General features: G+C 43.4%; 1 protein-coding gene across 1 annotated transcript in view; it reads left to right on the forward strand.

Moving 5' to 3' along the window:
• The window catches only part of LOC144769666 (uncharacterized), a 343,935-nt gene that overhangs the window by 179,075 nt on the left and 138,632 nt on the right, over window positions 1-26,228 (forward strand). The window contains exons 17-19 of the mRNA XM_078653841.1: window positions 3,237-3,275; window positions 7,891-7,953; window positions 8,558-8,620. Of these exons, the coding sequence (XP_078509967.1) occupies window positions 3,237-3,275; window positions 7,891-7,953; window positions 8,558-8,620 (165 nt within the window). The remainder of the gene's footprint in view (window positions 1-3,236; window positions 3,276-7,890; window positions 7,954-8,557; window positions 8,621-26,228) is intronic.

Here is a 26,228-nt window from a genome sequence, read left to right on the forward strand (position 1 = left end):
TCATCCCAAACAGACTTAATGAGAATGTAAAATAGAGATTTGGTTTACCGTAAACTACACATATGTAATCTGTAATTATACTGGCCATATAATTCACAGTAAAGTTGTATCATAGAGTCCCTAAGAAATACATAAATAGGGGAAGACATGCATTGCACAGTCACTAGGCATCCCAAATGCACAGGATATCTAAGTAGAAACAATGAGCATGCGTTCATAGATAAACAGACTAATTTTTTTACTTTGGTACAGTGAAATGGTTGTATTGATATCGTAAACGACTAATTGGACCATAACGTCTACTTTCTGGATGTTTTCAGGAACATAACTGTTCATATGAGATATTTCTGTTTTAATGCTCATCATATGTTGTTTTTAACTTTGTTGTTTTTGTTCTTTGTTGGCATATTGTGTACACAATACTTACATTGTTTTTTTTCGTATTGTGAGTGTTTCTGAAGTATTGTATTATATGTTCTCGGCAGCCCTGAATAAGTCCTAATGTCTAATCTCCAAATCTCTAAAGTACAAAAAGATTTGACTGTATCCTTAACCATGTTTTTAAAGTTGAAGCACAGAAATAAAGAATGCACTTTGTCAAAACAGATGTGTTTTGTGATGTCAGCATCTATTGATTTGAATTCTATGTAACTCTGATTTTTAACTCTCATTAGAGAGTTCATGCATTAATCAAGGTTTTTACTAGACTCTTTTTTCTATACCTTTATGTGAGTGCTTCTCCCTCCTGTTTCTCTGTTGTAACTATTGGGGCAGTTTGGACGGTTGGCCATGGGAGCCATTCTTTATTGGGAGCTGTCAGACTGCAGTGACCTTCACCACAACCATTCAAGTTGTGTGAGCATACATGTGTAAGGCACTGTCTAGCCCCTGCATAATTGAACATTAGTTTAACATGAAGATAATGTCAGAAACATTTGTAAAAGACCCTATTATTCATTAACGCAGTATGTATTGGTTTTCCAAGTGAACCTCACATTACTGCAGTGAAGCTTACATATTTTCAAATAGAACTAAAATAGTATTTGCCATGCTTTATTAGCACAATTGTGTTATATTCTATTCTAAACCTGCTTAGCACAGCTTCCGGAGAGGTGCCTTCACATGGCTGTGAGCTTCGGTGAGGCTGCAGGGATGGCTGTGCAATCTAAAGATGTGGCCATTGCCGGTGGCCATCCGCCCCACCCTTCCAAATCTTCCCATTCTCCTCCCTCTACCTGCCATATTGGGGCATCGGATGAAATTTCAACTGTGCCCACCTAGGGGCCGGGGCACGCTGACTCAGTGCCTCCTTCTCAGGTGTGCATCTGCCTGTTTGGCGAGACACATGAATGGACCCTTTGGCATATGCCCTTGCTATAAACCATTACCAAACTGTACATATAGTGGATGGTGCTCTGCTTGATTCATCCCCTTTATATCAAACAATGCATGTCTAATTGGGGTCTCCTCTCATGCTGATTTAATGGCTTGCGATGACTCCAGTGGTGTAATTGTTGTGTACTAATGATATATTATCCCTATGTTACTATAATCTCTGGTCATTTAGTGCCACACTAGTAGGGCTGTTAGGTTCTCATGAAATGGAAAGCAGACTCAGTGGGCCAATTCCCCCATTTTGAAATGGAAAAGAAAATTAAAAACACTTGCGAAAGAGAAATTGATATCAGGATATCAACCATTGTTTACAACCAAAATACGCTCCACTTGTCTTTAAATAATGTCCTGAAAAGAACATCAAGGTAGAGAATAAATTGCAAAAATAGATTGCTCGGGGGTGGGGGGGGAGCTGAAAAAATATTTTAAGTCACTTTTAGATCTTTTTAGAGGTACCAGGGACACAAAATGACCTCGTTGGGGGTTGGCTTGGGGTTTGTACCAGTGAACAAACCCTCTTTCCTACTTGAGGTTAAAAAGAGCAATCAAAAGCACTTAAGAAAGAAACATTAATTTAGGGCCTAATTAAGAGTTTGGCGGTTCCGGGTATACAAAACCTGTGGTGGCAGTCCCTGTACCGCCAGACTGGCAGGCCAACTACCATATTCCAACTACGATGTTGGGACCGCCGCAACCCAAGAGGATCCCTGATCCCAGGGAGGTCGCAGAGCGGTGTGGGCTGTAATATGCTGGTGGTGCTGCTGCGGCACTGCCAAGCATGTTTCCTCACTACGACCCTTTTCATGGTGGTGAGCCCCCATGAAAAGGGTGATGGTGAGTAAACGAAGGCCTCTGGGCCTTGGGGTACATGCAGGGGGGCACATGGTGGGCCCCGTTTTAGGTATGCACCCCCTGTTCCTGCACTGCATGGACTGCACAGTCCATGCCGTGCAGGAACGTGCTTTTGTGCTCCCACAGCACAGTCTTCCTAATGCTCACATACAAGCCTTTGAAAGGCACCACCATGGGACTGCCACCGCCGCACCGCCCTCACCGGATTCATCTCTGAATCCAACGGCAGTCTGCCTATGGCTTTGAAGGTGCTGCAGCTAGGCGCTGGTGAGGCAGCCCAGTGCAATCAGTTGGTGGTGGTTCTTTGTTCTCTTTCTCTCTCTCTCTCTCTCTCTCTCTCTCTCTCTCTCTCTCTCTCTCTTTCTCTCTCTAGCATTGTCAGGATTATGTTCTCTCTCTCTCTCTCTATCTCTCTCTCTCTCTCTCTCTCTCTAGAGAGAGATGGTGGCTGACTGAGGCGTACCAGATTTTTATGGCCTCTGGTTGGGCTTGTGAGATCTGGAGGTATACATGGTTTGCTTAGATTAAAATCTCTAAACCTGACAAAATTGTGACAAATTCGAGGGAGACGTCTTTCCCACAATGATGCTGTAGCTTTGACTCAGTCTTTGACTTGATCTTTCAGTGGATCAGTGAAGATTTCGGTGTTTAGGTAAATAAGGGCGGGATTATAAGTTTGGCTTTCCAATGAACGGCCAAACCCACGGTTGCAGGGCAGCAACCCCCTCAACTGTCTGTCCGGCCGCTGTATTATGACTGGCAGTTGGACCTTTTTTAATTCTCTCATCACAGACTTTGTTTTTGAAAAAGAACATTATATTTCTGCAATGATAATTATTAAATTAATGATAAAATAGTCTTAGCCCTGTTTCATTGTCAGGATCAGGTTTTCTTTTAAGTCCCTTCCTGAGCAAGTATACTGATGAAACCCCATGCGGCATTCATTATCTCAAATGTGAATGTTAACATATCATAATTTCTCCATTCAGGAAACTCAAAGCTCACCAGAGTCGCAGCATCAGCGTGAGGTAAGTTGTGGACTATGACATTCGCCTAATTTATCCGTAAATGTTTGCATTTCGTAGGGGTAGTGAGCTGTAGTTGGTCACTGTAACAATGTCTGGCAGACTAAGGAGATAGAAGGGTCACAGGTGCAAGTGCTGTGGCTCAGCTCCTAGAAGCCATGTCCCAAAGGCACACTAAAGATATCTCTAAAGTGTCCTTGTCTCAAAAGCACTTCTGTTTTAGAGTTGGGTGCTCCGGAGAAGTATTCGACAGTTCAGCTTCCTCCAATATACTATTGCTTGGGTGGCTGGTTTGCTGGTGGATTGTCAAAGGAATTGTGAATAACACAGCTGATTCACACAATAGTTCACAATATTTTTAACCCATTTACCCAAGTTCACCAGCTCTCAGGTAAGAAGGTGGGTGATTGAGAGTGCAGTATTCCTCCCTTCCTTGTTATTCCCGATTTGCATGGAAGCACCAGGACCAATGATAGGGCCAAGAAGTGTTGAATACATTCATTTAAAAATAAAAAAATAAATACAGTTCAAACCCTTATGTGTTTTGTTCAGTGGGGCAGTTTGGTAGCATAGAAGTGTATGAAAACTATTGTTAATAAGCAACAAGTCATCCAAAAACTATAAACAACATCAACATTACATTAAAATGTATCGGACCTCAATTACTCCTGTTGCAAAAACTGAAAAAAAATCCTGAAGCCTGTTTCTCAAAAATGATGAGACATCTACAGAATAAAAAAAGGCACTTTATATCCAGAGTCAGAGTCAAAGAACATGGTTCTACAACTTGTAGGACCAATAAATCCATAACCTAAATTAAAAAGCATTTAATTGACTTTTCTAGTTTGATGAAGAACTTAGCAGACAACATGGCGACACACAAGCGTGCTCTTAGGGACTGATTATGATAGAAATCATGACCGCTCGACAGGCTGTTGACATTCCTTACATAGGCATTACAATGCGACCACCACCACCGTTGTTGCAATGCCTATATTTTGTATTGCTGCAGGTGCTGCTGGCTGCAGCAACCACAGAAAGAGGTCCCTTTTCATATGCCGGCAATACATGGCAGACGCCATGCAGTGCCTGCCACATGGTGGAGGGACATGTAGGGGGGCAACAAAGGTGCTCCCCAGGGCCCACATTGGAGGGCCAGGTAGTAAGGGGGCCTACGGGCCCCCAATATCCCTTTCTGCCAACCTTTCTATGGTGGGTGAACTGTCTTGAAATGGCTGGCGGGGAGAGACATCGTAAACCCTACGGCAGTGCCCGGTAAGCACCGCCGCCATTGCAGTGATTGTGAGGTCTTCCGAGGCACCGGCGGACTCTGGGAGCCCATCAGATGTGTGGGGGTTGATGTGGTCGACTGCCATCACACCGCCCGCCATCCTAATATAGCGGGTGGTAAAAGGTTGCGGTCTAACCGCCATCATAATCACCTCCTTATTATCTTCTATACCTAAAAATGAGGTCCCTTCCTTGAGGGGCATCTAGAAATGACTCCAGCTGCATGCGGTACCGTTTTGGGAAATCTTTAATGTATCATAATTTGTCTGCTTATGAATCACAATGAACTTGGAGGTCACAGCCCAAGAAAGAAATGCAGTGTGAAATAAGTTCTAAATTTACGTGTGGTTCCCCAATATCGATGGCACAATTTTCATAATACATAATATCAAGTTCATAGCATTATGGTTTTTATTCTATTGAAGTTTTAAATATGAAAGGCAAGTATATCGGTTTTTATTTTATAACAGGGTTTAGATCTTTATTACATTAACATTGTGGATAGAATATTGTTTTTAGATGTTTTTGTTAATGTACAACTTACTTGATTATTGTTTTTTTCTAAATATCCATTCATTTTCTGAAATATTTTCCTTTATTGGCTGTTTTCAAAGGTATGATTTAGCTTAGTATTTTTTTTATTAATTTATGAATGTAATGTTTTTTGGATTGTTGGGTACTATAGGCGTTTTGGAGTGGTAATGGTTTAAATTAATGTATTACTTTTATTTTTTCATTGACTATATTTTATTATTTGTTATAATTTAAATACATTTTTACCAATACATTTTAAACATACTTAATTTTTTTGCATTTTGGGTCTATAGGGGTTTTGGGTGAGAAGTGTTTACTCCAATAGTTTTATATTCTTTTGAAGTCAATTACATTGTATATATTTTTCAGTTATGTGTTTATTGCTCAGGTTGTTTAGTTGTGTAGGGGCTTAGGGCAGATGAAATTTTAAAAAGAATGTATTTGAATTTGTGTGCTTCAAATATTTGTGTATTATTCTTCCATTTAAACATTTTGAAATAGCATTATTATTATTTTTATAAAAATGCATTATTATATATTTTAATTATCTATAGTTTTATTTCTTTTAAAGGTTTTATTTTTAATCAGTGGTATTTTGCTATATTTCTTGACATTAATAAATAATATTTTGCTGCTATGTTATTTTTCTTTACTAATTCTCAATTTACTTAAATTTCGTTTTTTCCTTAGTGTTACTTAGTTTGTAGTGTGAATAGTAAATATGACCCCAAAGACTGCCATTTTCTACAATTTGGTGTATTTTGCATTCAGAATACTTCATACGCCCCACCCCCAATTCCAATAATTCAATACTTTCACCAGTCTTGAGTGGGAATAGTAATTTGGACCCTACAGCACAACCGCAGCAAAGTTCAGCACTTTACCAAATGTTTCCAAGTTTGGAGTGGGAAGAGTAAATGTGGCCCCCTGAGTCAAACATCATCCACAATGTTGCATATTTTGGAGTGAGAATGGTAACTCTGAACCATTTGATCCTACATATATCTATGAATATAAATTCTAAATATGAACCCATTTCCATAAATGCATTTTTCCCAATGTTACTTGAATTGTAGTTAGAATGGTAAATCTGCACCATTCCCACCCCAAAATAGATGCTCTTTCCCCAACTTTAGTCAATACAGAGTTTGAGTAGTAAATTTGACCTCCCCTCAGATATATGTTACTTTATTACAAATAAAAATATATTTTAAAACGTTTTTGATAATTTATAAGAACATTTTTCATTTATGATGACATATATTTTTGTTTGTTGATAAATAGATGTTTAGAAACATTATTTTAATTGATTCATATTTTGTAAATATTTGTATGTGCAAAACATTTATTTGTGGGTTATGTGTAATGTAAAATACTTATTTTAAAGGTAAACTTAATTTAAATTAATTATATCAATATTTGTTATGCTATATTTTTGTTTGTGATTTGCGACAAGCAATTCTGTAATTTTAACAATTTGAAGCACTGAATAAAGAAAAAATCTGAAAATCTTCAATCAAGCTCTTTTGTGATATTCTTAATTGTGGGAAGTTTTTTTATGAACACCAATCACTTATGTTAACTATAGAATTGTGATAATACAGGACTTGTGGATATACCTTGGTGCGGGTCATTTCTCTCGTTATATGTTCAAGTGATTTTTTAGTCTCTATTAGGGGATGTTTTTGGGTCACATTCTCGACCTTGACGCACAAGGAATTAATCATTAGATAGGCTTTACCAATAGCGAAAATTTGTGCTGGTCATTTATAGCTCTGACCCGTGAGAGTGTTTTTGTGTTGAAACATTTTATTTATGCTAGTGTGATTTCGAAATTGTATTTTACACTTGTGTCACAAAATTCCTACAATTACACTATTATGCCATTTTTTATAATTATGTACCATTTGCTGTATACATTTACAATAAATTCACAAATTGCAGTAAAAATGTACCACAAGTGCATGGAAACAACAGAACGCAAGTGGCTGTTGTTTGCTGTGCTTTTCATTCTTGCACTATTCTTTCAGCGCAAAATGTATCTTTGCATCAAGAATTTAAGCGAGGATGCATTTCAGGCTGCAATAAAGCATACAATGACAAATTTGCTTTTCAAGTAATTACTTATAATTTTGTATCACTTTGTCAAAAGTTTGCATAATTACGCAAAAGCAAATCTTTTCATTCTAACATATTCACATTTTACACATGAAAGGTTTGTATCTTATTGGGCTGAGTACTATTTGGTCAGTGTAAGAAATCAGTCTGACAGTTTATGGGTTTGCCAGCAAAATCTTTAGCTTTCAGGTGGAAAATTACCCAAGGGGATGGATCACACTGACAGTGTATTGGCATACTATATCATAGAAGTCTATGAAAATGAATGTTAATATAAAGATTAAAAAAACATGAACAATATTAACACAATGTTAAAATCTACAGAAATTCAAATGCAACATTTACAATAACGGTAGATAGGCTCAAATACAGTCTGTTTATCTGGAAAATGGAAAGCTATCCCTTGAGTTAGAAAAAAGATTGAAAAGACTGGGTCCCAGCCATAAAACATGAGGCTGCTATTTCTAGGACAAGAACAGTATAACCTAAATAATGGAGACTTAATTGACTGACAAGAGGACAGAGCAGACAATGTGGCCACATACAAGCGTGCTCTTTTTGTCTTTCCATTTGTAAAACCATAAAATAGCTCCATATGCACCTATCCTGAAGTAACCGTGCACTGCATGCAACACCTCATAAGTGTATTTTTACATATCATATGTTTTTTATTCAGGAGCCAGAACAGACGCGTAGTGCACCAAAATCAGAGCCCCAGGAAGAGGAACTGCAGCGTGAAGTAAGTTGTGTAATTAAACATATTCATATTTTAAACACAAAATTTCAAATTCCTCAGGGTTGTGGGCAGAAATTGGTCAGTCTTAGAACTCTGCCTGACAGTCTCAGTGTGTGGAGTGGACAATATCTCATTTGTCACAAAAACACACTGCGGATATCTGTCAAGTATCCTTGTCTTAACCTTCAACAAGTGGAGTGAGATCAAGGTTCAGTTCTGTTTTAGTGTCGGGTCCTCCTGAGGAGTTTTCCACAGATCATCATCCTTCACTTTAGATCAGAGAGTGTTTCATTACAAAACAGCTCAAAATCAAGAATAACACAGCTGATTCCCATTGTAATTCACAATAATGTGGCCCATTCACAACCAGTAATTTCTCCAGCCCTCAGGTGGTAGAATTTTTGGGGGGAAACAGCTCCCTTTGTAACTCTCGGTTTAACTCATAGCACTCAGACCAGTGATGGGGCAAGAGTGTTGGATGAGTTTCTTTGGAAAAAACCCAGAAGGAATACTGTTTTAACCATTTGAGTTATGTTCAGTGAGGCCATTTGATAGCACAGATGTCTAGAAACTATTGTTAATAACATATCATAATGTTTCCATTTAGGAAACACAACAAAATCAGAGCACACCAGAGTCACAGCCCCAGGAAGAAGAACCTCAGCCTGAAGTAAGTTGTGCATTCAAACATATCTACTTATACACACAAATGTTCGTATACAGGCTATTAAAGGCCCACTCTAGAGTTTTAGGGCCTGAGCCAAAGTTGAGGGCCTTTAACAAGGGTGCGTACCTTTAATGGCCGGTATGGCCTAACTACGGTGGACTATAAAGCTATTACAACTTTCCATCCCATTAGAACAGAATGTTACAATTAGTAAAACGCCTCACAGAGCCCGAAGGGGTTCAAATCCCCTCAGTGTGGAAGCCTTTGTTTTCAGCTGTGAATGTTTTACAGCTAAGGGCACGCGCAGAGCCACAGCTGTTAGCTTTTGAACATTTACAGGAAGAATTGTGAAAATGGGCTGAAGTTCAGCCCCTGGTTCTCCTCGGCTGAGCTGAACTGCTTTTCCTATTATTATTATTATTATTATTATTTATTGTACTTGTATTGCGCAACAGCTACCCAGAGAGGGTTTCCCGGCGCATCTAGCTGCTTCTGAATAAATAAAAGTGTCTTTATTTATCAAACAGCCAGTTAGCCAATCCAGGAAGACCTAGAAGCTGAGCAGAATTCAACCCTTTCTCCATTGTGAATCCCTAGTACCACTGAACTATGGGAGGAGGGTAGGACCCCTGCCATGAAAAGATCAGCAGAAACGCAAGAAAGTGGCCCCAAACCGGTCCATTTTGACCATGTGGGTGTGTGCATGGGGGCACGTGTTGTGCCCCTCTGCTTGGTCTGTCGTGCATGCACTGAGTGCCATGCACAACATGGTGCAAGGTATGTGCACATGGCGCTGCCATGCCGGTTGCATGTGCTGCAGGCTCTCTGTGAGTGGAAAATGTTGTATGACATTACCACGCCTTCCTTCACCACGCCCGTCTTTACATCGCACATTTCACTATGCTTGCCACTACCACGCATTTACATTCATTCATATTACAAACACCATCCTCATGCATTCCACTACCACGCATACTTTTACCACGCTTACTGCCTCTTAAAAATTCTTTCACATTTTAACACTGCCACCTACTTTTGAAAATGTATACATTAACTCTTAATAAAAAAAATGATTCCATTTGTTGTTTACACATTTTTTAGTAATTGAAAATGTTATATTTTTGGAAGGAGAACCCCCAAGCTCCCTTTTTTTTAAATTATCCTCAAGTGTTTGGTTTTATCTTGAGATGTAAAAACTTGTGTGCCAACAGTCTTCTTCAGATGTAAAAACCTATGTGCCAACAGTCTTTACAATCTAAAAAATGCTTGGACAATGTACTACGATGTAAAAACTTCAGAATAAAGGCTGTTTCCAAGCCGAAACATGCTCCTGCCAAAATACCAGCGCCGCAACACCACCAGTCCTGCGTTAAAATCGTAATGCGGCATTCAGGATCCCGATGGCTTGGCGGCATTCTCCTGACCGCTGCTACGTCGGTCCTGTTGGGCCCTAAAGATAAAACTTGAAGGGAATAACTTACAAAGTGGGGAGGTGACGTGTTTTAAGACATTTGTGGAACACAGAGGGGTTAGCCACTGATCGCAAGGAAGGGAGAATCTTGTACCAAGCTTTGGAAATGATTACCACAAAGGTGTAGCCTCCAGCTTGGATTCCTTTGAATCTGGGAGTGATGATCAGATTGTCCCTAGGACCGGAGATGACGAATTGGGCTTTAAGGCCTGAAATGTTTTTAGAAATAGGCTGGATCCTTAGCATTGAGTGATTTATGACTTAAACAGAGAAAATTGATGACGCAGTGCTTGTGAACTCATATTTAGTCAGGAATTTAAGATGGACAGAGATGAGTGCATTTTAGTCCATGCACTCATCTAGCCACCAAATTCTGAATGAGCTGAAGTTAGAGGGATAAGTAACAAATGTAGAGGATTACAGCACTCTGGTCAGGAAATAGCAAGAGCATGAATCACTGATTTTTGAGAACTCGAAGAAAGAGGGGATAAAGCCTTGCAGAGAATCCATAGCAGCTGAAAGCAGGCCACTGTCATTTAGGGAGCATAAGAAAGTACATTTCAAAAAGTATACGATAAATGTACGTAGTTCTGATTTGTCTGAATTCAAACCGAGGGAAGTGAAAGTCCACCAATGCAAGATGTGCACATAAACACCTAACCTAGCTCCTTGCAGACGTTGTAATCAGTTGTGAATTGTCTATGTATATAAATATAGTGAAACTGAAGGACTGAATCAAAGTAGCAATGTGGGGCAGCTTCAGTTTTAAAAAGGGCGGGAATGAGGGCTGATTTCTGGTGCACCACCCAGTGCAATGCTTCGAAAAGCCAACCCTAAGAGACTAATGCCAAGGTCCTTCAATCAGAAAAGAAGAGAGACATTTTATATAATTCCTGAGATGCCTACTGCCGCTAACAGTGCCACGAAGGATTGAGTGTGTGACTGTCTAAAACAGTGTTTAAAAATGAGTGACTCATCTCCTCCCATGCCGGGTGTCATCTCAGTGTCATAACTTGCTGAAATTAGGACTAGAGTTGGAAAGAGTTATGGAAACCTGTTAAAATGTAGTAAGCTTCAATAAAGGCAGAAATCTGACTTTTGTCAGAACTTCCTATGATCTTTACTGGATAAAGAAGATAGATTGGGCTGGCCTGTAATTCACCAAAAGGGGAGGATTTGCAGAGAGTTTCTTTAGTAAGGGCAGAATTAAGACAGAATACCAGGTGTTAGAGAGAGACATTGCAAAGAGTTGAGAACTGGGCTGAGCTCTTTTTCTATTGTACATAACATAGGTCCAAAGAGGACCCAAAAGAGATGGCTACCATTTTTGATCTGACAAAGCATTGTGTTACAGTCTCAAAGTTTCTAAAGTTCCTGTGGATAGTAATAATAGGAGTTAGGGAACCAAGTTCAGTGTTTTTCAATGACTAACATAAATCAGCCATAAATGTGTGGCAATACAATGCACAGGCATACAGTTTTCTGAAACCATTATTAGCATGCATCACATCTCTCAACATCTTTCAAGATGTGGATCAGAGTCATACTGGTCAATGTTGGTTATGACATTGCCTAACCTGCATTGTTTCTAGAATAAGTGCCAGTAATCATAACTAACCTGTCTGGAATCCTTCCCCATTGTTCCTGGTCCTACCATGTTTATGAGGACAATCTCTGGAAGGTGTACCTGACAATGCAGCATCTGTCCATCCCGTGTCTCTATCGAACCAGATTGGGTGGTGTTGCCTTCCTCCAGTTCTTAGTTCTGCCAGATTTCCCTTGTATTAATCCCAGTCTCAGTAGGGTGGTCTCAACCTTTGTGAATCCTTTGTCTACTAGTATGTTGAGTAAGGCAAGTTTTGGACTCAAACCTAGATCAAAAAGCTAAGATTTTATTTAAATTTCCACTTGCAAGAAATAAGATATTAAATAGCTGATGAGATACCTTTTAAGCTCCCACAACACCCTTGCTACAGAGGCACACTAAATATATCTGAAAAGTTTCCTTCTCTCTCCCTTCAACAGTTTGGAGTAAACTCAAAGCTGCAATTTTGGTTTGGAGTGTGGTACTCTGGAGAATTATTTAGCAACTCTCCTCCCATCACTATACTATTGCTTGGGTGACAGCCAACTGGTGGAGTCTCATTCAGATGTATTAATTTCACCATATATTTACGGCACCATCCCAGGTCCCTCCTGAATTACATTTTGATATTCTGATACTGAAAATTAGCAATACTGTGGTTTTCAATAAGGTGTGTGTGGAGGGGGAGTCCTTGGTTTTCCAAATTTGCCCATGAGGATTCCTTGAGGAAATGGCCCATTCACACCAAGAGATGTCTGTATCTTCCAGCAGGTGAAAAGATAGGGCAGGTTCCTTTTAAGGCATATCCACTTTCTTTTGTAACTCACAATTGAGCTAGAAACACCAATACATGTAAGAGACACAACCAATGTTAGATGAACTGACAAAAAAAGAAAATTATACCATATCGAATTTCAATCAAGGTTATTGTGATCATCTGATATAATAGACGTCTATGAAAACTAATGCTATTCAGGTATGCAATTTTAGATTTCCAAAAACTACAGACAAAAATGAAAATCACAATAAAATCTGCAAGACCTCGAATACCTGGGGAAATGAAGTCTATGCAGATATCCAGGGGGTCGAAAAAAGCACAGTGTAGTCTGGGTCAGAGACAATTAGAATGAATCTATTATTAGCGAAAGGGTACACTCTAATCAATAAAGACTAAAAAGAAGAGCTACCTCATTGCAACTTCTGGTTGTCCTATCTCACTAAGTGACCAATCAACATCAAGGGCAATGCAAGGCAAGGCAAAGGTTAAATTCACATTTACAAAGCCACACAAGGGGCTATTTGCACCACCTTGTGTGAATTTGTAAAGAATGTAATGCATCTTTCTTCCTCTTCAATATTTCCTTTTCTTGCAGAATGCATCACATATAGAAAGAGGATAATGCTTTTTTGGAATGTGTTTATGCATGAAGGCACAAAAACAAGACTGCCCATTGCACAAGCACTCCTACACAATGGTGAAAGAGTGCCTGCGTTGGTGCAAGGCAACACAGAAAGCACAATTCCCTTTACATAGGGCTACCTCAGACTCTGTCCCGCCGCCTTCAAATCATCCAGAATCAGGCGGCAAGGCTAATCCACAAAACCCCCAGATGGCAATCTGCTAGGCCTTCGCTACAAAAACTACAGTGGTTGCCTATTGCACAAAGAGCCGCTTTCAAGACAGGCTGCCTAATCCTTAAAGCATTCCATTGCAACAGCCCTGATTTTTTTAATAATCTCATTGTAAAGCACTCCCCGGCCCGTAACCTCTGCTCAGCACACCTTCACTTACTTGCTACTCCTTCTATCAGACTGAAAAAGCTGGGTGGCCGCAGGTTTTCATACCTGGCACCAAGGTTCTGGAACTCCCTTCCCCTTCCTATCAAGCTCAGTAACAACCTACTAAGTTTCAGAAAGGCTTTAAAAACCTGGCTATTCACACAATCCTGTTAACTCGTCCTACCGCTTCACCTTCCTACATACTCAGCACCAGGAAACTTATGGTGACAGTGCGCTTTACAAATTCCTATTAACATAACATAACATAACATAACACCTGCGCAATAAGAGAGCATAAGTGTGGAAATTTTCTGCCCTTTCATGCAAAGTGGCGCAACAGGTTCCCTTGCTGTGCTGCATGAAATAATAGTAAATGTGTCCCTTATTCTTGACCAGTTCTTCAACAGTCGAAGTTGATGTCTCAGAACAGGCCTTCTTTTCTACACCATCCACGCTAATGCTTGGTTATTCATCTTCCGAAAAGATCTGATTGTATCAAAATCGTAGGATATCCACTATGAAAAAAGTCTAACCATTAATTTCTCATACACCTCACAGACACTATTACCATTTCCACATGTAGAAATCGCATGATCCAGTCCTTAGACCTGGCTTTACAAATACACATAACATGGCATAAGACCCCTGCACCTCTATCTCCCCTGCCAAGGCAGGCTTACATTTCCTTCGATCTCCACGTAATCACTCCTTCCCTCATTTATCTTGCTCCAATTCTGTCGCCTATATCATGTCCACATTTCCCAAGCTTACTAAACCTGAGTCTCCTCCCCTCTTCCTCTGACCTCACTCCTCGGACTCTCCCCCAATGTTCCTATCAGTTTGTTTCCCATTTCCTTGGAGTCCTTCTTAATAACCCTGCCAACTTGAATCTTACTCCAATATTCACATCCACTCCATGATCTCAACACGCATACTCTTTTTCCCTTCACCCCCCATAAAATAAACTCAAACTATATTGAGGTGAAGCTTAACGTTCTCCACATCAAACTCAAATGCCGCTGCCAATTGCTCTCTCTCAGTAAGCAACATCTCCTCCTTTGACCACAACGTGCTCTCACTCACTCTAACCTGAATACCTGTTACCAGCAGATGCATCCCTCGATGACACTAGCACTCACAGTAGCCACATCCCTCACAATGACAGTGGGCATAATTCCATAAGATCCACACAAGTTATCTCAAATAATGCTACTGAGAATCTACTCATCTCCTATAACAATGAGGCCAAATCCCCCAGGTATACCAGTGACACTATATTAAGATTGCCACATCACATCGAACCAACCCTATCCCACCAATCCTCTAAGAAATATGTAAATCATAAAAACCTAACCTGAATCATGTTCCACTCGTCCATGATCTGAATACTGCATCCTGCAAATTGAAGTGTCTATGCCTCAACTGCAGATCTGCATCCAAACATAACCATGAAAATGGAGATGTAAATTGAGGGATTATAAACCTACTATTCATCATGGAAATCTGGCTCTCAGACTGCTCACAAACTGACCTGGACTCCACTTGCCTCCCAGCTATGCAATGGCAAATGCACATCGAAAAGATAAACTCGGATGAGGAGTTGTTGTCATCCACAAAATGTCAATTCAGGGTAAACCTCTAATGACAATCTTACTGTCATCTGAACTAAACTGAATGTATTCCTACAATAATACACACCAACCACCACCCTCCTGATAACTCCTCAATGATCATTTATAGAAGAAAAATTCAAGTTCATTGCAGTAAACTGCGGCTCCGCCTCATCCCACATTTTTCTAGTAGACTTGAAAGCCATTGGAGAAATTCCCATGACCAAGTGGCTGCTTAACTAAATGGAAAACGTAATCACCAAAAACGGCCTGCAACAAGTGCGCTACTCGCTCTAAAGGTAACCTATCACAAAAAGGGAGTCTCAAAACAGGCTGCCCCATCACCCAATTCATTTCAACTAAATCAACTATCAGATGCCAAACCAAAAAAACCAAAAATATGGTTAAAACATATGAACCACCAAGCCCACATAAAGATCATATCCCCAAACTAAGCTTCATCACGCTCAACCAATCAATTATGCTTCTCTATCCAACCTGACTCAATCCTACTTGAAGTTACCAAGGGAGATGGCAATATTGAAGCATAAAAGAATAATAACGAACAGCCCCACAAACTAGTTTTCAAGAGTTTTGAAGAAAGAGAATCCCTCAAGCTTCATGACTTGGTTTTTATTCTTTGCAAACATTTTGAACTTTATGAATAATACAAGCTTTAAAAAAACTTTTGTTAAAACAAACACTAAAGATCAGAGTTGCATGAGAAGGAAAGGGCAAATAGAGATTCCTTAAATGCAATTCCTCGCAAAAATGCGAATTCTATAATAGCGATTTTTGCATTTGGGATGATGAATCTCAAATGCAAAAATTGCGCTCGCAAAGGGCCAGATTCTCAGAATCCGTCCCTTTGCGAGCCGATTTCACGTTGATGAATCTAGCTGATAATCTCCAGAAATGATGCACCTTGAATGATCAGCTGAAATTGTAGTGAAGAAACTAATAGAACATTTTAAAATTGTTTCCTTTTTGTCAGTATTTATCACTTCGGCCTTGGAAAGGCAGAGAAGACCTCTATTACTGAGGACAAGGGGTCTTACCACCATCTGCCCAAATGACTAGGAAGAGAAGCTTCCTCAAGAAACAGGAGTCAGAATGAGCCAGCCCCGCTGCAAAATGAAGCTCAAACTAGCAACCATGGAGAAGTGTGGCTCACCGGTTAGAGGTGGCAGACCCAGAAGCAGAGGTCGGCCCGGGACCAGGGTTCAATTCCCGACGCGGCAGGGTACGGAACCAATGTCAGCGGGCTCGATAAATCTCGCCTCGGTGCCTCTCTAACCATGGGTCCCACGCTGCAACTCTGGGCAGTCGCTTGCTTAATCTCCACAACAGCCCACTCGCTGCTGGGGATGCCTGGCTTCACCTTGGAGATACCCAACAGGGACCATCTCACGGGGAAGGCCAGGATGGGTTCCACAGCGGCACACAGCGCCAAGAAACCAAGCAGTGAACGTGCGCTCTACAAATTCAGACTAACATAACATAACATAACATAACCACCTTTTATCTCTGGAACTCTGGCATCTAAGCTTCTCACCCCAGTGCCCCAAAGGTTCAGTAGTCCACATCTGTGGGAGGTGGGATGTTGTGTAGTGGATGGCTGTGCAATAGCACACCTGCTCTAGCTCTTACAGACATGTGCCTGAAACATCTGGTGGATGCCCTGGAAGATAAAAGACCGATACAGGCCCTTCTGCGTTTGTCTTTTCACTGGGAACCTCTTTTCCCAACATCTGTTCAGGAACCTACAAGGACCTCTGACACCCAACAGGTGTCACACATGCATAGGGCCTGCTCTAGATGTGTAAGAATGCATATCAGATTCTCTCTGGTACCACATGGCTGTGAGTCTATTTGAACACTTATGTGTTATCTGGTAATGGTCTGCAATTAAAAGTCAGCATATTTTAAGCTGGGAATATGTCCATTTATAACTTTCCACTCCTCTCCCACTCTAATGCTTAGAAAGGCTGATTTTTTTTTGTTGTTTACCAAACTGTCAGCCACAATCACCTTATCATGCCCTGCTTTTTGTTTTTAGAAGATCCAGAATGCCAATAATAAGAAAAGGACAGGATGAGCTGCAAACAATTTGACACCTCCCTGACATCAACCTGTGCATACCCACTGCACATCGACATGTGCATCCTATTACACATCACCATGTGTCCCTTTGCCTAGCACATTGCGCCCCTTCTGTGCCGCTGTACTATATAGCCTTCTGCACTCCTGATATACAATGCACAGCACATCACCTAGTGCACCACTGTGGTGCAATGATGTACCCCAGTGCACAATATTCTGTACCCCCAATGTACAATACACATCACCTCCCATTGCACCGCTGCAGTGCACTAATGTACCCCCAGTGATCAATATTCTGTACTCCCAATGTACAATACACAGCACATCCCCTAGTGCAACGCTTCAGTCCACTCATGTACCCCATTGCACAATATGCTGTACTCCCAATGAACAATACACAGCTCATCACCTAGTACATCCCTGCGGTGCACGTATGTGCCCTTATGCATGATAGTCTGTACTCCCAATGTACAATACACAGCACATACCCTAGTGTACCGCTGTGGTGCACTTATGTGCCCCCAGTGTACAATAATCTGTACTCACTTGTTACACTTCATCCCTGCTCCCCATACACATCACTTAGCACCTTCTGCTGCACATTATTCTCCACAAAGATGCTGAAGGAAGGATGCAGGGATGCTCTGAGTATACTCACTGAGAAACAAGAAATAACTGGATCAAACCCCCGCCCCTAGAGTATCTGAGCTATATGTAAGCTGTAACTGTTCTGAGATTGGGGGTACAGGGGACTGCTTCCTCAGTTGTGTGTTTCCTGTTTGTGAGGAGAACAGGAATTGTCTATATGTGTAAGAGCATATAGTAATTCTGCCAATGATGTATGGTGTGCTGTGGATGTGTGTCTGTATGTATATGGTATAGTACCTGTACGTGGTCCATGAAAAGAATAACATGAGTGAGTAATAGCCAAGGAAGATGGGTTGTGGATAGTTGATGGACGGTGATGTAGTGTTGTTTGATGAGATGAGTATTCAATTCTTTCCTAAATTGTAGTAGTGTGGTATGTGTGCGCATGTGTATATGTCCTTGTCTGCGTGTGTGTGTGCACATCTCTGTGTGTGTCTGTGTGTAGGTGTTAGTGCACAAGGAAATGTTGTAGTGCTCCTCCCGATTCTGACTTGGCCTCTGTTTTTGAGGAAAATGTATTCTGTCGATATCCTTGCTCCACTATTGCTGTTGTGTTATTTTACAGGATAATTTAAAGTACTGTGTTCAGTGTTGAGAGGGAACATTGTTATTACATCAAAGGGAGCAGTCTAGGGAGAAGGAGATTCTAAATGTGCTAAGAAGAGGTAAAATACAACAAAGCCTCATTAACAAGTAAATGGTCTTTTAAAGACCTGTGAAGTACACGGGTGCGGCTGTGTGTGTGCCCGGGAAGCTGGGTCAGCCCAGGCTGACACACACGTGGGGTGAGGTGACCGAGGGTGATAGAGGGCAGCAGGGACCAGGAGCTGGATTGAGGTGACTGAGGGCAGCAGGGAGTGAGAGCCGGGTGAGGTGACGGAGGGCAGCAGGGAGTGAGAGCCGGGTGAGGTGACGGAGGGCAGCAGGGAGTGAGAGCCAGGTGAGGTGACGGAGGGCAGCAGGGAGTGAGAGCCAGGTGAGGTGACGGAGGGCAGCAGGGAGTGAGAGCCGGGTGAGGTGATGGAGGGCAGCAGGAACTGAGAACCGGGTGAGGTGACGGAGGGCAGCAAGGAGTGAGAGCCGGGTGAGGTGACGGAGGGAAGCAGGGAGCGAGAACCGGAAGCGGTAATGGAGGGCAGCAGGGAATGAGAGCCGGGTGAGGTGACGGAAGGCAGCAGGGAGTGAGAGCCGGGTGAGGTGAGGGAGGGCAGCAGGGAGTGAGAGGCGGGTGAGGTGACGGAGGGCAGCAGGGAGTGAGAGGCGGGTGAGGTGATGGAGGGCAGAAGGGAGTGAGAGCCATGGGAGGTGACGGAGGGCAGCAGGGACTGGGAGTCGGGTGAGGTGAGGAGGGCAGCAGGGAGTGAGAGCCAGATGCGGTGACGGAGGGCAGCAGGGACTGGGAGCCGGGTGAGGTGACGGAGGGCAGCAGGGAGTGAGAGCCGGGTGAGGTGACAGAGGGCAGCAGGGAGTGAGAGCCGGGTGAGGTGAGACAGATAGAGGCAGAGACAGGGACAAAGAGAGACATATAGAGCCAGAGCAAGATAGAGGCAGAGACAGATAGAGGCAGAGACGGATAGAGACAGGGGCAGACAGAGCTAGATAGAGGCAGAGACAAGGCCAGACTGACAGAGCCAGAGACAGACAGAGACAGAGAGCGATAGAGACAGAGAGCGACAGAGATAGAGAGAAAGAGAAACAGAGAGGGACAGAGATAGAGACAGAGCTAGAGACAGAGATAGAGGCAGAGACAGACAGAAACAGATAGAGGCAGAGACAGACAGATATAGAGACAGAGAGAGATAGCGATAGGACAGATAGAGGCAGAGACAGGGACAGGGGCATACAGATGCAGATAGAGGCAGACTCAGAGAGAGGCAGAGAGACAGAGTGGGAGACAGGGACAGACAGAGACATAGACAGATAGAGGCTGAGACAGGGACAGGGACAGACAGATAGAGGCAGAGAGGCAGAGAGACAGAGAGATGGAGAGATGGAGAGGGAGACAGAGGGAGGGAGACAGACAGAGAGGGAGACAGAGAGAGGGAGAGGGAGACAGAGGGAGATGGACAGAGGGAGGGAGACAGAGGGAGACAGAGAGAGGGAGACAGAGGGTGAAAGCCAGAGGGAGACAGACAGAGGGAGGGAGACAGAGGGAGGGAGACAGAGAGAGGGAGACAGAGAGAGGGAGACAGAGAGAGGACGACAGACAGAGGTAGGAGAGCAACAGGGGGAGGAGGGTGACAGAGGGAGGGAGACAAGGAGAGGGAGAAAGAGGGAGGGAGACAGACAGAGGGAGACAGATAGAGGGAGACAGAGGGAGGGAGAGGGAGGGAGGGGGACAGAGAGAGGGAGACAGAGAGAGAGGGAGGGAGAGAGACAGAGAGAGAGGGAGGGAGACAGGTAGAGGGAGAGACAGGGAGGGAGACAGAGGGAGGGAGAGAGAGGGAGGGAGACAGAGATAGGGAGACAGACAGAGAGAGAGGGAGGGAGAGAGACATAGAGAAAGGGAGGGAGACAGAGAGAGAGGGAGGGAGAAAGTGAGAGAGAGAGAGAGGGTCACAAGAGAGAGGGAGACGGAGAGTGAGTGAAAGAGGGAGACGAAGGGAGACAGAGAGAGGGAGAGACAGAGAGAGAGGGAGGTCGAGCTAGAGAGAGGGAGGGAGAGCTAGAGAGAGGGAGACACAGAGAGAGAGAGAGCGAGAGAGAGAGATGTGTTTATGCCGTATCTGGTGGCTCAGTGGATGAATGTGTCCGCTGCAGGGCCTGTGTTCAACCTCATGGTCACAGGTTTTTTTTTCTCTAGCCTGGCCCCCCTCCCCAACTGTCCCCGCCCCCACTGGTGCGGCCCTCGGCCACAAACCACACTGTAAATTTGGCCCCCCGAGAGAAAGTTTGAGAGTACCCATGCTCTGGGGTAACTGCACACTTTATAAAATTCCAATTCAATCACGTAATCAGCCCGATTCTGATGGAAGTTGTATAGTATCTCCTACTCCACCAACTCTAGGTAATTAGCAGTTGGAAGGTAGTGCATTGGTGGGGTTAGACCAGTTCCTCCTTCAACCATACTCTAAATGGAAGCCTTGTTGCCTAAATGTGGCTGAAGCCACAACAGTGGCTGTTAAAAAAAAAAAAAATTACATTCGGTTTAGCAAAAAGAGGAACTCACAGTGCTGCAATCTGTCTTAGCAGTCTTGCTCCTCTCGCTTTGTCTCTCCAACTACCTCTGGCGTTTTCCAATTTTCCAGTCAACCGCACAATGATGAGAAGGCACCTAAGCACACCTTAATTTATTTATACAAGAAAGTAAGCTTCTATAATTCTACACCATGGGATCTGCTCCCTATTCTAGGAAACATGGTGGAGGATTTTTACTTTTTGTCCCTAAGGAAATTTTCCACTTCCTGGTCACACAGTTTGCAGCCATCGCTTAAAAGAATGGTAGAAATAAAGGGGATTGCGGGTATCATGTACAAAACCATATTGCAACCTCAAAATCTGCAATTTGCAAAAACACAGGGTATGCAACTACAAAAGGTCTTGTGTTTGTGTCCTTTTACAAGTTAGAAAATTAATTATAACTTGCAAAAGGGAGTTTGCGAGCCTGTCCATATAAAATTTACGAGTTGGAGAGGAATGCATCAAAGGTATGTGAATGCAAGTGTGGTCGGAAACCATTGATCAGATACCAACATCTCGAAGGGGATGATACCTAATTTGCAATAGGGAAGAGATCTCCCTTGAGCTCGTTGCCTCGTGTAAATGTTATAAAAAGTATGAGGGAGGGTTGGCAGTGGCCATGGGGAACACTGGCAATTGTCAGAGAAACTTTTAAAATCTCAAAACTCTTTTTTTTTTTTAAACAGAGCCCCTTTTACTTTAAGGAAAATAGTTTTCTTTATTTAAGCACAATCACAGTCAGGGTGGTTGTTAGAAATGGGATTTCTGGATGGCTAAGTCTTGCGCCAAAGCCAGGCAGAAACCACCACTCTAGTCAGGGCAAGGAAGTTACATGCCAAAAATAACCCCTGCTCACCCCCTTGGTAGCTTGGCACGAGCAGTCAGGCTTATCCCAGAGGCCATGTGTAAAGCATTTGCTCACGCACACAGCAACAGCATCCCAGGCACACTACAAAACGAAATCCACACAAGGTTATATCAAAGATAGCCTTTGTATTCCCATAACACATTACAATAGTAAACACATAATATACAGTGTACCAACTGGCATGGGCAATATTCACAAGGGATTATATACACATGACAGGGCCACATGGACCACTGTTAGAACCATCACAAAGTGAACTTGATAAAAGTAAAACAGATCATAAACGTACAACCAGTAACCACTGGTAATCACTGTACTTAGCATCAGTCTGTAATATAAACTACATTATGCACAGTATCTCACCAGGCGCGAATTACATTCTGCGCCAACCTCACCAGAATAAACACATTATGCAATCCTCTCATAAGTCTAAACACATTAGACCCTAACCTCCTAAGCATGACTCAAATTAGGGGCATAAATCACAGTTAAACATAATCTCACTAGCATAAATCATGATATGCAAAACAACCTCAGAAGCATAAAGGCACATTTAGAGGTATAACACAGGGTGGGTAAAACATACTACATGAATTACATTTCCTAGCACCAAAATCACATTTAGCACATAAATCACATTAGGGCCTGGTACCCTATTTACCACCCAGTCCCCCTGGCCAACTGGCTATCTCAAAAGGGGGCTCAAATGCCCTGTGCCCCAAAAGTCAGGGCGTGCTGCCAAAGCAGCGAAAGTCAAGGGTGCGCAATCTGCGCAGGCCTAATTGTTACAGCTGCCACTAAGTGCTGCGCAGCTGTGAGTGTCAGGGGCAAAGGAGTGGAATTCACTCCTAACTCCGACATGCCCCCAAAGTTAAGAAAGACCTAAATGTTGCAGCATCCCACTACTTGCTGGGCAGCTGGAAAAGTTAAAATGCGGCATCGGCTCTCACTTGCCCTTGAAAATAAATGTGCCAAACGTTGGGGCCATCTGGCTCCGAAAATAAACATGTCCCCAAACAATGGGAAAAGGACACGGGCTCCTCTGGCCCTATAAACAATTATGTGTCACCTTGGTTGGAGACACTTAGGCTCTAGGAATAAACATGCCCCCTGTGGTTGGGGCGTCCCTCTCGCAAGCGGGGCCGCCCAGGCGCCAATAATGCGTCTCGATATGGCCCCAGACACGGGGACACTGGGACGGCCACACTGGGCTCTTGAAAGAAACTTGCCCACTGTTGGAGCGACCCGCTGCTAGACAGGCCGCTTGAAATACAACACTGGCAGTGTTCCTCGAAGGGCACAAAACATGGAGCCCCCACTCACCGGGACTCTGCGGCAGGACTCTGGTCTCTGCTTCTCTTCACCCAGGCCCCCTCCTGGGTACTAGGACTCCTCTCGAGTGCGGCAGCACGCGGGGCTCTCCCTCCTCCTAGGAGAGCCCCACCTGGCATAGACATCCTGGTGCGGCCCGTGGGGATCCCCCTTTGCAACAGGAGCCCCATAGGGGCAATGGCCGGACTTCTGGGTCGCCTTCCCCCGGCCAGGGGAAGGCAGAAGTGACGCCCGCGGCCCCACCCACAAACAGACAATTGCGCCTGTCTTCCGGGTCACGCTAGGCAGCGGCCCGGCGGAGATTTGTCTCGTGGCAAGATGCAGGGTGGGCACCCGCTCTCATTTAAAGGCATGTGAAGCAGGCAACATGCGGGGTGGGCACCCACTAAATAAAGCGAAGTCGCTGGGTGGGCACCTGGGCACTAAACAAAAGAAAGGCCAGCGAAGACGCAGGGTGGGCACCTGCGCACTATAATAAAAATAAGCGGGGTGGGCACCCGCAAGGCTGGCATCACGGGGGAATCTCCAAGATGGGGGTTCCCTCCCAAAGGGGCTTCAGCTCAGCGCTGCTCAGTCCCCAGGCTCTCCCTCTCCTGAGGAAAAGCACAGTGCGCCCAGGGCGCAGAAAGGCTGGATAAAGTCTTGAAGATCCTGGGATGAAAAAGCAAAGCAGAAGGGTCCAAAATAACAGGTCTTCCAGGTCCAGGAGTAAGGCAGGGCCCAGGGAGGCAAGCCCTCCCCTGGGCCCCAGCAGCAGCACGCCCCTGGCAGATTCGAGTCCAAGAACAAGAACATTTACATGGGGTCACAGGCCCTTCTTTTATAGACCATTTTCCTTTGTCTCAAGTGTAGGGCATGGGGAAACCGAATACAACTGGTTCAGGGGAGCTGTTGAGCACTTTGTTTTGCTCAGCTCCTCTCTCCCTTTCACAGGACAGGCCAGGGACATCAGACGCACCACAGGAGGTGGAGTCAGCATTGTGGAGGGAAGGCACAGCCCTACTCAGGACCTAGGTGCAACTCCTCCCTCCCATCTACATGCAGATCTCCCTATTCACCACCAGGCAGACCCATCCTGGCTCCTAGAACCACCCACATCATCCAGCACCTGTCAATCAAAAGCCAGACATGCAATTAACATCAGGCAGGCAGACACACTGCACACAGAAATGGCAACTTCTAAAAGTGGCACTTCTCCACTAGTCACAATAAATCTGTGCACACCATTGCGCAGCATTTATTCACACGAGTTTGCACATACTAAACTCACCCCTGCACTCCTCTCATATCAGGAACTACCAGGGACACACGTATCCCTGGTCCTGTAGCAATTTACCTAGCTTTAAGAAACTTTTGAAAACATGGCTGTTTTAGGCAGTCCTGCCCTACGTGTCTTCTCCTGTAGCGCCGAGAGATCCCCTTGGGGATGATTCGCCTGCGCTTAAGAAATTCACTAAGTAAAGTAAAGTATCCCCCGTGCATTCCTATGGGAAGGCAGGCCCATCTCACCACACATACACAGAGAGCGCACGCACTTTACACTGGACCACAGTGCTAAAGTGCACAGAGGCCTAAAATCACCAACACCAGGTTACAGAAACAGGCTAGGAGAACGCAAAAAGTTTTGGGGTGAACATGCCAAAAGGGCCAAGTCCAACAGTGGTCACCTGTCACTTGTAGGCCACAATCCCTGTCATTGTGATCAATCACGGAGGTCGCATATTGTGAGCTGCAGAATGAATATTGATTAAGCATGTTATTTTGCAACCCCCTACGATTCTGTATTTCGTGAACCTACAGATATATTTGTAGGACAATTTGCAAAATCTGAATTGATTAAAAAAAAATCAGTGAGCAATTTGTGACCAATTTTTGCTAATCATTTTTAAGCACATGAAGTCTTATTACAAGCACTTAATATTAGGTTTACAGTGAGTGCAGGAGAACCTTTGCCAGGTGCTGCTGTATCTCAGTGAAAAGGGCTGCAAGATATTTCAGTCTTGAGATAACTGTAGGATAAACAAGCATTTATAATGCAATAGGTCTCGCATTTGCGAGTGTTTGAGCTATTGGCATTGTAAATGACAATGTCTTTTATTTATGTGTTTTGAAAACCTGCAAGCAGTGCGGAAACATGCACTTTGTACTTATAGTCCTTACTTATGAGATGCAAGGCAGGCAGTAACTGTACCTCTATTACTGCCAGGCTTGCTTCTCGTAAGCCAGGATACTTAGTACAAACTGCTTGTTTACACACCGCTTGCAGGTTTTCAAAACACATAACTAAAAGGCATCATCATTTACAATGCTAATAGCTCAAACTCTCGAAAATACGAGACTTATTGCATTGCAAATGCTTGTTTAACGACTGCCTTTCAAAAGCACACACTTCACAGTTTAGTTGGCAGCTCCTTTACAATATCGCTGAAAAAGAATATTTCAATGTAATCACCAGCCAGCAGTACTGACTTCACCCCTGGTAGTCAAAAGTTCAGGGATATCACAATTTCATGAGGGATAATTTTGTTTCATTTACAAATGTGGCAGTTCTAAATGGAGACATTGTCAGCATTTCGGTTGCATAAGTCTCTTTACCCAATTTTGTGTGGACCTTACCCTTGATTTAAATTGTGCAGCAGTAACTCCTGGTATTTATAGCACCTAGAAACAACTGAACACTTCTCTGCAGTGTGTGCTCTGTGAACACTGTGCGAGGGGAAATACCTCCAAACTAGCAGTGAGCCTGTGCTGGAATTAGATGCAGGATGAGAGGCAGAGTGTCACCTCCAGCACATTCAATAGCTCAGTTGGTAGAGCGGAGGACTTTAAGAGAGAAGCAATGATCCTCAGGTCGCTGGTTCAAATTCAGCTCAAAAGACTTCATTTTTGTATTTCTTCTAGTGTGTTTCTCATAAGGTTAAACGATTATTGCATTGTAATTGCATTTATATAGCGCTTACTACCCCTAACAGGGCATCAAAGTACTTTGTCGGTGAGTAGCACGTTACTCTGGAACCCATAAAGGATTATTGGTG

The sequence above is a fragment of the Lissotriton helveticus genome, chromosome 7, assembly GCF_964261635.1.
Source record: "Lissotriton helveticus chromosome 7, aLisHel1.1, whole genome shotgun sequence".
Classification (NCBI taxonomy): Eukaryota; Metazoa; Chordata; class Amphibia; order Caudata; family Salamandridae; genus Lissotriton; species Lissotriton helveticus.